This window comes from Hesperophylax consimilis, chromosome 9 (assembly GCF_061612785.1).
Source record: "Hesperophylax consimilis isolate HC1 chromosome 9, BYU_Hcon_1.0, whole genome shotgun sequence".
Lineage (NCBI taxonomy): Eukaryota > Metazoa > Arthropoda > Insecta > Trichoptera > Limnephilidae > Hesperophylax > Hesperophylax consimilis.
This window is the reverse complement of record NC_142844.1, coordinates 29,193,167-29,206,184: the sequence shown is the minus strand read 5'-3', so window position 1 is coordinate 29,206,184 and position 13,018 is coordinate 29,193,167. Positions and strand designations below refer to the sequence as shown.

Below are 13,018 nucleotides of genomic sequence, written 5' to 3'. Positions count from 1 at the left end.
TTTCACAGCTAAAAGTAAGATCCTTAAAAACACTCTTGTGACTTTTACCGTAGGTGAGTATTTAACTTAAGTAGTCTTTATTTTGTATAAGAAGAAGATAATACTAACGAATCTAAACGAAACATTAAACAGAACAAGACACAAAAAATAAACAGATAACGGTCACAACTAGGAATCGATATATGACATTGATGCAAACTTGTTCTTGTTTATTTTTTTGTTTGTCCAAATTGGCTCCTAAAATAAATTTGATTAGTAAGTAGGTATATTTATTGAGCAATAACCAAGAATTTTGTAAATACGCACCGCGACACTAGTAAACATACGTAGATATTATCAATATTTAGTTGAATTATTATAATAAATAAATGAAACGCGAAGAGAGTGGAAGCAGACCTTCACGCGGGAAGGAGCAACAAGGAAAACGCCCAAACCTGTTGATTTTTCTTCATACGCTATCTCAGCTATATTTGTTGCGGGAGCAGGTCGGTTGCGTCATTAATTCCGAACTGTCTGAAAGTTGGGCACTGAAAGCGGCAGCGTCACGGAACGACGCCGAACTCCGCACCGCCACCGACTCAGTCAGCGCTCGACCGCCGTCGGATCCTGACGCGACGCCCGGAAACTCTCGTGCGAACAAACCGACGTCTCCGATCTCCAAACTTGACATAATAAAACTCTGTCTGAGATGCAGGACGATCTCTCCGGTTCTGGCGCGTGTTCTGTTTATTTTTGAATTCTGTTTATGGTGGGTGGTGAATTGGGCGATTGGTGGTGACTTTTTCCGGGATTTCACTGGTTTTTGTTAATGTAGGACTTCAGACATGCGGGCAAGAACAATGCTGGCCATGGATTGGAGTCGATTTGTATTGTTTATTGTCACGGCAGCTTCTTTTATGACAGGTGAGCCAAAAATAAATATGAAATCATTTAAAATTACCAAACTAAACAAATCAACTAATACGTATTGTTAAATTGTTAAAAAATGTTAAAAATAAAACTGACTTGAAAGTTTATCGAAAGTTCCAAAATGAATGCAAAAATGTATGGATGTGATTTTAATTTATCTCGACTACAATTAAATATTTGCTTACCATATAAGCAGTGTGCGGAAAAGCACTATTAGATTGTGTAAAAGCTTATAGTTATGTTGAATTAACTAAGTCATAAAGGTCCTTTGAAAATTAACTTACTAGAAATATGTCGTGTATGAATAAAACTAAATGACATACCTTAAAACACTGACTGCAAAAACAAGTGTCGTAAACATGTTTTTTGCCTGACAAAAAAAGATAAGAAATCACTAAAAACCATCTGGGTACGATTGAAGACTTGGTTTTAATATTATTTAGTTTGTATATTTTTTGCACAGCGGAATTTCGTGAGGCACATGGTTTATGAAATGAGATTCGGTACAGAAACTTCTAATAATAAACGTTACCAAATGTTCGGGTATTTCTCAGAGGAACCGATGGCGTTTTGGCTTTTATCCAATGGAATCATTTCCATACGGCCCACGGTATTATTATTTATTCATCATTTGGTATGAAGGATTACTCCAAGGAAGAAGCGAATCAAAATAAACTGGAAGTATTATGATATCGGTTCTGAGGGCGACTTCGGAACTGAAAGTGACTGCCTCTACTTGTTGATCCCTTTACGTCTCTAGACGAACGGGCGGGAGGGAAAATGAGGATTTATTTTTTCTACCTAAATAAACCCGAGAAACCTTAATCTCGTCTGCGACATGTTTTTTTGGCGAAACGTGATTCTGGCTTATTTGGATTCTGGCTGTTTACTTGGAAAAGTAATATTATACAAGTAGTAGATAATATTATATTCAATTAATATACTGTATTTATAACGAGTGTTTTTTTGTTTGTATTTATTATACAAATGTAAAAAATAATACTTGATATGGATCTTTAATTATTTAAAATAATAATGTGAAAAAATTATGAAAGAATGAATTCGAAAACAAATTTTCAAATAACTCATATATTTTTTATTTGCATTATTGAATGAAAATTGTAGATAATAAAGTTTTTAAAAAATATTTCGTTGTGTTCATTATTTTCTTTTCGCAGTTTATCTAAAATAACTTAAAAATTATTCTATTTTTATTTGTGTGTATAAAAAAGCAAATTATATTTGACAATTTAAAAGCTCTTTCGGAAAACCCTCAATCGATTTATTTAATCATTAAAATGAATTATAATAGTGAAGATAAAATCCATAAATAAACACGTATTTAACGTTCCGGTAAGTATTTGCAGGTTTTTATCACATCAGTGAAAACACGTTTTTTTTAATCTTTGAATATTTAAAAATGCTCGTGTGAAATATTCAAGGATAAAAACTTGGAGAAATGATTCCTCCAAGGATACATATCTGCTTATTAAAATTAATTACAATGTAAATAACTACGTAAAAACAAAGCCAGCAAAATGATCAAGTATATTAGCCCAAATTTTCTGACATTGAGGTCAATTCTAATCCTAATTATATTTTATAAACCGATCAAATTTGAAGAAAATAGCATTATTTCTTTCAGATTTAAGTGTGAATCAATTGCATACAAAAAAATCTTCCGATGTTGGCACACTGCAATTAAAGTGGCGGCTTGTGACTTTTGAGTGTGATAGAGTGCTAAGTTTGAAAAAATCGACATTATAGATGTTGTTTAGTCCAGAACGATTTTTTTTTTTCGAAAATTCGATTTTTTGTATGAATCTTTTCAGGAAATTTCAGTTTGGCCGTGCGCCGCAATGATTTCCTGAAAATCTTCATACAAAAATATGAATTTTAGAAAAGAAGGAGTGGTTTTTGGCTTCAACAACATCGGTAATGCCATTTTAGCACTCTAGTAGACCCAAAAGTCACGAGCCGCCATTGACTGTAAACACTTGTTTTTTTTCTAATTATTGTAAATTTGAATAAGGAACTTAATAAATGTTGTGTCATTTTAATTTTAAATTGAAACTAAGTTTTTTTTGTTGTTTGTTTTTGGGGTGTTATGCCGTGTTGCGCTAACTCCTTCTTTAGCCGAAGTTTCGGACAGCGTTGCAGTGTCCATCATCAGGGCAGATCCGGTAGATCCGAAGATCTACCGGATCCGAAGATCTACCGGATCCGAAGATCTACCGGATCTGCCCCGATGATGGACACTGCAACGCTGTCCGAAACGTCGGCTAAAGAAGGAGTTAGCGCAACACGGCATAACACCCCAAAAACAAACAACAAAAATGCTTTTGGCCGTGAGAATTTAAAAACTTACCTGAAACTAAGTTGGTTTTTATCATTCATGAATTTCAAAATTCATTTCTGAAATATTATTGACAAACACAAACTTGTGTCTAACACTTTCTATGTATGCTGGTCTGAAAGGAAACTTGATACATTTCGAAGCGCAAATTTCCCCTGAATAATGTACAACTTTTATTACGTTCCGATAGAATGTTTAGATCACAATCACCAGCTTTTAAAGTTAACGTATATTAAAATAGTTGAGTTAAATTTTTATAAATTCCTAACGATGGGTTTACAGTAATTTTAATAAAAACTAGCAATCAACATAATACCCAGACCTGGCAGAACGCGCATACACAGTTTATAGGTAAACACAACTATTTTCCGCTCCTAATGTCATTTCTATCAGGAACTATTATATAACTTTAAAAAAAATAATTTTTCAAGCCGTTTGTTGACATTGTTTTAAACTAGTTAAAACTCTGGTGAAGTAGGGTAGTAACTACCTACTAGTTGAATGAAGAAGAAAAAATTATTAGCGTAGACCCGTGAAAAATCACGGGATATTATAAACGTAGGATTTGTGAAGCTCTACCTACCTTTTTAAAAAATATTTGAGAATCGTCGCCTTTCAAGCGAAACGATAATAAATTTACATTTCGAACGAACCCCGTTAGTAAACTTAAAAAATAAAAATCATAAAATGTTTCAAAATTTAAACAAAAGAAATACACATTTCTAATAAAGAATTGTTAATAAGGAAAAAATAATTAGCTTCATCGCTGAGCTGAACAGTTCTGTGTTCTAATTTTTAAAATGATATATATATATCGAAAGCAAATTTTGTGTTCATTGAATGAGAAAATTTCACGAAGGAATTACTAAAATTTTACGTACACATAACTGAAGTTAGTATTTTTGGCGAAGACCCGTATTATAACTCAAAATTTGAAAAGGCAAATAAAATAATTTTCTGTAAAATTATTGTATTATGGGTAGGTACCGGCTTTATCAAATATCTGAACCCTTCACACAATATGTTTCAATTTAAAACTGGAACTTAAAATTAAAGTAAATTTTATTTCAATGAAGAAGACAAATAACCAAGCATTGACAACTGAAATTAATATATTTGTTTTGAAAATGTTAAGAAATATTATGTATTTGAATCGGTTAATTGAAATACGACTAACCAGAGCATTTGATATGAAAAGTCTACGTTGGAGGTTATCCACTTTCAGGTACTCGTTAAACATTTCACGTGAAAGCCTTTTAGTCTTTTAAGGCTGTTAAAATCCATTACGTTTGTAAATGCGCGTAAGAGCATTCGGCGAACTACTTATGAAATCTCAAAATGATTCGCAAAGTCAATTACTTACTTACTCGCTTTTAGTTTGTATATATATGCTTAACACACACCTACCAACTTGTTACCACAAACTCGCACGAAACGACGAAAGAAAAGTCACGAATTGTTTAAACATGTCTTTTCCAAAATAATGTCTCCATGGTCGATGGTAAGGCTCTCGACTAGAAAACCGTAGGTCAAACGTTTAAATCCCGGCGTGCGCAAGTAAATTTTATTTGATTAATTTGTGTTATTTCGCAATTACTTGTTTGAAAAAATATACAGTATATTTGCGCACGTTTCAGAGTGGAAGATACTCACAGTATCGCTTTGGTGTAAGACCTCAATTGAGAATTGAAATGTTGCTTGAAATGGCTTTGGCTGTGTTTGGTGACTAGATCTTAATAGCCAGGTACTTCCCTACCTCCCTCATCCCTTTCTTCTTCGTTAGGTTAGGTTAAGAGCAGTTATCTCCACAAGAGACTATGCTATTGACACTCCTGTGTCGTTTAGCATAAAAAATAGCAAAAATATACCACGATTTAATTTTGTTAAATATTTATTTTTAATTGGCCGATTGCTTTGTAGCTACAGATTAGTGAACGGTGTCAACATACGTCGATTTATAAAAAAATAATCGACTATAATTATTTCAAATAATATTTTAATGAAACAATTGTTTCGTATTCCAATGAACAAAAAAATACTTTTTTTAGGGTAAAAACACTTTTGATTTGATTTATTTATTTATTTACAGGGTCCAATCGTCATTCTGTCAAAAATTTAACGTAAACGTCCGAGCCCTAATATATATCATATAAATTTATACATTTTTTTACCCATTTCCCAGTCTTTTGTTTTGTTTGTTTTTTATTTATTTTTTTATTTATTGATTTAATTTTAGTAATTTGTACATTTAAGTTTACAAATGACTAATTAATTTGTTACATATAAATATACTATTTTTTTTTCTTGCTTAATGTGGCTCTAACACAAATATATAATTGATTTGTATCTAAAATGCATTTGTTACTTCTTACATAATTCCTGATTATCAAAAAACACTCCGTGTATAGAATTATTAAACCGCGATTTCCCAGCATATTCATGGTCGTAAGATGAGATTCCAGTGTAATTTCTAAAAAAAGTTAAATAAATTGAATTTTAACTTGGGCACCCAAATCAGTGAGGTTTTTAAAATAAGAGTTATTTTCGGAAAACATTCCCAAGTTACGAATAACCAGCCAATATTTGAAAAACTCCTAATAAGACCATCGTTATGATGAAGGATTTAGCTAGGAATTGAATCCCCGACCACGACACTTGTTTGTCAAATCAGCCAATAACCGGTCAAAAAGGTTAAATTCAAATATCCTTCGATTCTATCATTGTTTCTATTACGCCCATCATTAAAAAGACACTTTTCTCATCCTTGCAATATTTACTGTTTTAGGCTTCGATTTTAGTAAAATCAAAAAGCATATCCGAAAATAAGTATATTAATAAAAATCCTTCATATAAAAGTTCTCGAAGATAAGATATTGCCTTGCAAGAACAAAACAGCTGTCACAATAATAAAACAATTTTTTTTCCAAATTATTAAATTTGTTTTACTTTTAATTTTAAAAATAATTAAAATTCTACGAAACAAAAAAATTCTTATTTAATTTTAAGTAAACATTGATCAAAACTCTCTCAAAGTCTCAATTACAGATAATATTTATGAAAATCATTCAATTTTAAAGTTTGAACAGTATATTTTTTAATTGGAAAAGGTTGGGCCGCAATAAATATCAAAATCGACCTTTGCAAACTTATTAAAGTATCGATTATTTTTATTTATATAAAGATATATTATATTATGTTTTTTTTATATATGAAGTTTAAGTTCGATATGATTAATTTCTCTATAATTCTTGTTACTTTCGAGTAATTGCATTTTTGTGTATTACTATGGTAAGAGTACAAAAATATCATTCATGTTACATGCTTTCATCGTAATCACAGACATAAGAATATATAGACTAGAAATTAAAGGTGATGGGTTAAATCAACTGTTGAAGAACGAAGGGGGGTAAAGCTGACTGTGATTCGTCAATAAATCAATCTGACAGTATATAGGCATCTCGCATTATAATATCACCATTTAGTTCTTAAAAGTAAAATCTGCTTTTGAATGAATAGACATTTTTACATGGGAGCGCAAATTACTCGCCACGTTATGAACAAATTTGCGAAGTCCAAATTCGGCAAAAAAAATTCTTCCATTTTCAGAGTCGAATATTTTGTTTACGTATTTAGTTAAGACACTTTTATAAGTGTTCATAATTTACTTCCCAGTAACAACGATGCGCACACTTGAGAATCGCTACATTCGAACGCTACATCCGCTGATGTATCTCGATGTAATAGTATATGTTTCTACAACTGATTCATATTATACGATGTGAATAAGCTTAAAATGATGCTTACATATGGAATGTAATACGACAATTGGGTTTATTCTCTTTTTCACATCTATTTTTACAAGTTTTCATATCACAAGCCACTATTTTGCCGTGTTATTTCATAAAATGCCTCGACCATAGCTCGACGCTAGTTCGAACAAGAATGATGACGTCACATTCTCAAGATTCACGGGAAGCCACACGCGTGCCCAGCCGGCTCCAATGGAACCGGTATGGGGAGTGGGGAATAATACGAATAATTCACTTAGGGCAGGTCTACTAATATTCATATGTCTATGATCGTAATGCATTTTGTAGAAATTTGAGAGTATGAAATTGAAAAATTATTTTGTGATTCCTGTTTAACGACACAATTGTCGACAACTTAATTATGTATTACATCAGTTTTGATCTAGTTTAACTAACTAACTAAGCATCACACCGAGAGGATGGACCGCCAAATAACTCGTTTTTAGTTTCACACTCGTTGCTTCAATCAAATTCATACATCGTCTCTTACACACCCTTGGCTATTCTGACTCTTGACTTGGTTCACTTGATGTTGCCGTATCTTCCTCGGACGTTTTCGACTTCTCTTACCATTGGCATTCGCGTCATGGATTCTCCTTCCACTCCTATCTTCGTTCATTCGCTCTACATACCCAAACCATCTAAGATTCGCTTTCCAAATCTTACTCATTACGCTTTTATCAGCCTTAGATTTTTTGCGAATCTCCAGATTTCTCACGTGATCATACATGGGTTTAACACATATACGCCTCAGGGTTCTCATCTAAACTGTTGGTACTGTGGACTGCTAGTTAAGCTTCTTTGGACATGCTTTACTAGCGCCAACTAGTTAATTTAAAAAAAATAACAAATGAAAAATTCGAATTAACAGCATGCCGTCTTGTCTTGTTTTCTTTAGTAAAATTGATATTTCAAAACTTTATTGATCATAAATGATGAAGTAACGTTGCCTGCATACCATGCACATTGCACATGCTCGCTATGCATCTTTGTAGTTTTAAAAATAATTTTTCACAGCATTTTACACTTTTTTACCATCCACAACATCTGTACATAATATGTAATTACTAGCTTTAACCTAGTTTCAGTGATGTAATTCAAAAGTAAAGTATTCGTCTGGTAAGTTCTCACTTTGGGGAGTCGAACTTGGTTCACCCGATCATTAACATATCTTACCAATCGGACTTTCACACCCAAAACAATTTCAAAACAATCCACATTTCTCTGCCACTATAAATCCTTATGTCCTATAATATGCCTTGCTTCACACACTGCGAGGACAGAGTACAGTGTACACAATCGTTTTATTTCTAAAACAAACCAACGGCCCATTATTTACGGTTAAATCTAAAAATGCCAGCGCAGTATGGGGAAAATTTCCAAACAAAGCCGCAATGAAACAATACTGCAATGTGTTTCGTTTTTTCTGATTCACAAATCACATAATAAACAAAGCATTGTCGGTGGGGGAAGCGCGTTGCACCCTTTTCTTTTATAAATGACGGAAATAGAAATTCATGAGCTTTGAACATTAGCTGAAAGGGTTATTAAATTAACGTTTGTGGTTTAACGAAGGGTGAGAGATGAACGGATCTACGCTGCCTACCTTATTGTGTTAGAAAAAATAAACTTTTGGTTGTTTTGTCTAACGCCGATCGCCCGTTTAAAAAATATCATTCTAGTTGTACCTACTTGAGTTCACTCTAAACTTAAATAATAAAATTCATCACTAAATTCACATAAAAAAATCCACTCATAATTTACACTAAACTCACATAAAAAAATTCACACTAAACTCACATAACACAATTCACTGATAAATTCACACTAAACTCACATTACAAAATTCACTCACAAATTCACATAAGTTTAAGTTTACAAAATATCCACCCCCCATTATAACATCACTTTGTTTTGTTATTTTCTTTAGGAAGAAGCGTTGTTTCACATAAAACAATAATATTGTACAATTGTACATACAAAATATTATGTTGAATTTAATGATTTCTTAGTCCTCCTCACTAGGGTGTTCTGTACAGAGGCGGACTAAAGCTAAATATTTGTCTTCTATGCAGTTTTTAATGTTTTTTACAGTTTTTCCATTGATATCTTTTAGCCAGATTTTATTCTTGATTTGAATTAAACTTATTATATTCGTTTTTCGCTATATATGGGGAAAGGATGTTGTGGGGTTTTGTTGCAAAATAAATGTAGTTTCTTCATCAGTTTGTGGTTTTCTAACTTGGAATGTTTTTTTATGTAATTTTGATTCGATCTAGTTTTGATAGACACGCGGTCTAGTTTGAAATTTTTTAATAGTGTTATATAATTGTTGGGTACTTTAAGTGTGGTCTTTATGAATTGTAAACAGGTTTAGTACGATTATAATTATTCAGTTTTATTATTTTTAGATTAGGTAGAAGTACCTACTCCTATACTTGTGTAATTGGTAAGTTGGTAAGTACTCAGAGAAAAATAATTTTGTTAAAAAAGTGAAAACATGCCAATTTTCTGATAAAATATTAGTCATTCAGAATATATCGATAACAAGTGTTATTTTCCTTAAAAAAACATGACGGAACACGACAATATCAATGTGTATATATTAATATTAATATTTGTATAAATTTTTAACTAATACTGTATTTTTTGGTGATTGGATTTAGAGACCCAATAAATTAATTTGAAGAATAAATATTTGATATAATCAAACCTATCTTAATGACGTATTGTGCTACGCCAGAACATTTATACGAGTATATCGTTGTTGTAAGAACAAAAAGGACTTATTTCGAATGTCCTACTTTGCAGGAAACAATTTTCTTCCGTTACAAGGCAGCCTGCGGAAACGGAGGCAAAAGGTTTACGGAATTGTCATTTGTTTATTTATAATCCTAAATCTGACCATGCGTGAATTGAAAATATTGCGCATTGTACTAATTTAAGCCACTTCAAAGGGACTTTTGAAACGTACGACCTTTCATCATTACAGAAATGATAATATCATGCCCTACGACGAATGAGGAAAACAAGATAAAGTATAATAGACATATTAATATAGAATATTGAAACATTAAGTTTGTTAGTGTGATTTCAGATTTACGAATCTATTTATTATTTTATTTAATAAACTATATAATTTAATTTTAAAAATAAAAAAAAACAACGGTAATTTTAGGCGGCTTGTTTCACATAATATGAACAATTCATCAAATATCGAGGTTCATTTTCAAGTTCGGTGAATGTTCTATTCAAATTCTGTTATTATATATTTATGGGCCAGTTGCTTCACAGAACCGAGACAATAACAGAACTTAAATAAAACTTTCAAAATTAACTTCAAAATTTGATGAATTGTTCAAATTCTGTGAAACACTGGCCGGATTTACAAGTCAGATCATAGAAATCCAAACTGATAGACTTGCCCTAACTTGAAATCTGGGTATCATTTCGATGAGCTAGAGGAAAACTTCTTGGCCATAAATTTGGCATCAGGAGGGTTTGAGAATGCTTTGAATAAACTACGACATCACTCGTATATTGACCGCCGAACGGCGCACATTTAAATAATCAGACCCTGGGCAGAAAAGTAAAGTTCGCTATAGTAATGCAAATGTTTGTAGCACATTCTTTTGTGGGACTTTATAACACAGGTGGGTAAATTATAACATATTTAGAGTCTAACTAAACAAAGTAAAAAAAATATTAAATTTCGGAAAAAAGTCCGAATTCTTGTTTACCCGATTTTGTATTTATAGTCTTACGAAGCCATTGAATTGTTACCCTTTCCCTGATTGGCTAGTCTGCCAATTTGAATGTCGATGAGTTAGGGAGGTGGATTTGGGTACCGCCGGCCCGGGAACCATTTATTGGGTAACCGACTTAGAAGGAGTGACCGGGTTCATCGGGTGAGGTGTGTTCAGGATACACGACCTTCGTGGCGTTGCCAGATCGGGAGAGGCTGGTTTGGGGAGACCCTTTGACTTCTCTAACTGGTCTTTTTAGCAGGAGGTATAGATTCATACGTCCGTCTCCTGGACCTTTTAATACCTTTCATAAATTCATACCTTTTACCTTACTAGAACTTCCTCTCCTTCCTTTCATTAAAAAGGTCTTTCACACAGCTTCCTCAAAGATGACATAGGCCTTCAGAGAAATTATTTTCCTCAGGGCCTCCTGTGTGGGGTTAATGTAAAAAAATTACACAACATAACGTGTGTTGGAAAGGTAGTAAGTCAGTTACGCGCTACGATCATCTATCATGTTAACATTCATATTATGTTTAAAATCAGTATAAAAAAAAATAAAAATTAACTAACACATATAAAAAATTTCTTCATATGAAGCCTTTACTTTGTGATGTGACATTATAATTCAAAATTAAACAATAACTTTGTAAACATCACTTATAGGTAAATACTTAATGCCGACCGGGTTTCGCTACAACCGTAGCTTCATCAGGGCAGTATAATACTGCCCCTAATTATACTGCCCTGATGAAGCTACGGTTGTAGCGAAACCCGGTCGGCATTTTTGTTGTTTGTTTTTGGGGTGTTATGCCGTGTTGCGCTAACTCCTTCTTTAGCCGACGTTTCTTCGACACATCTTCGGATCTACCGGATCTGCCCTGATGATGGACACTGCAACGCTGTCCGAAACGTCGGCTAAAGAAGGAGTTAGCGCAACACGGCATAACACCCCAAAAACAAACAACAAAAATGCTTTTGGCCGTGAAAATCTAAAAACTTACCGGTCGGCATTAAGTATTTACCTATAAGTGATGTTTACAAAGTTATTGTTTAATTTTAAAACACATAAAATATTTTTCTTATGACCGCTGTAGACCTATTGCTGTTAAGACCGCTGTAGACATTGTTGTTAACTCCGTCAAATAATTAACATACGTTTACTAAGTGCAGTTCAGTTCAAACATTATTTTAATAAATTAAAAATATTAATAAGTTGTGATCTTTAAACTATCTGTAAAATTTGAGAATTAAGATAGTTTGAATCTAGAACTTGAACCCAGGCGGGGTGCTGCTCTACCAACTGAGAAAATCCGACTCTATTTCTTCAAAACCTCCTTGTTCACAAAGCCGGGACGCTCATTCAAAGCGGCCTCCTAACTTGTACGGGATTTTACATACATTTTCGTTTATACATTTTTTCAAGTTATTCTTATTTATTGAAACGTCTTAAAATGTTTTAGTTAATTTAGAAAAAAATACGTTTATTGGAGGTTCTCATACAAGTTAGGAGGCTGATTTGATTCAGTGTCCCGGCCTTGTGATCTAGGAGGTTTTGATTTCCTTCGGCCATATTTAACTTTCTAACACAGTTAAATAGAATAAGAACTATCAATATTATCTTAATTTTCTTATTGGCTACTATTTTATGTATGATCGCAAGCTAATTGAAAACAAACACTGTCAAAGAAAGCCAATTGATAAGGCAAAACATCTGTTTTATCTGTTAGCCCTAGTTTTACCTCTGACCGCTAGGTGCTAGGCAGGACCCTGTAAAGTAACTGGTGGTGAACTTTGCTAATGGTTCGTACATTTTTAACACCAAGAATAAGAACATTTTTTTTCTGTATTATTGCACGATAATGAATATTATTAATATTGTTTCGTGTAAAGAAAAGCTTAAAAAATGATATTACTGTTTATAATCATTAAGATGTAGGATAATGAAAACCTTTTGATCAGACTAAAGCGATTGTTTTAATGGTAAGGCAACAAGTACAATTGTTTTTGAGACCCTAAAACTTACCCAACTTAAATGTGTCCTCCGAATCCTCCCCAGGAGTACTCCAAGTATCTTGCAGAGATAATGTGGCAAATATCTCCTCCAGCGAGGTATTTCAAGTTAGTCTAATAGCTCTATGTTGTGATAAAGTTAAAACTTTAAGTTTCCCATTTATAGTCTGTTCGCTCAATGTGCT

At 32.9% G+C, this 13,018-nt stretch overlaps 1 protein-coding gene across 2 annotated transcripts in view; it reads left to right on the top strand.

Moving 5' to 3' along the window:
* Positions 1 to 532: 532 nt before the first annotated feature.
* LOC149421202 (uncharacterized) overlaps positions 533 to 13,018 on the top strand; it is a 97,687-nt gene continuing 85,201 nt past the window's right edge. Inside the window, exon 1 of one of the 2 annotated variants that reach the window (XM_089635406.1) lies at positions 533 to 903. In XM_089635406.1, coding sequence (XP_089491532.1) covers positions 825 to 903 — 79 coding nt within the window. In that variant the 5' untranslated portion in view covers positions 533 to 824. The remainder of the gene's footprint in view (positions 904 to 13,018) is intronic. The other variant, XM_089635405.1, reaches the window with a different exon arrangement.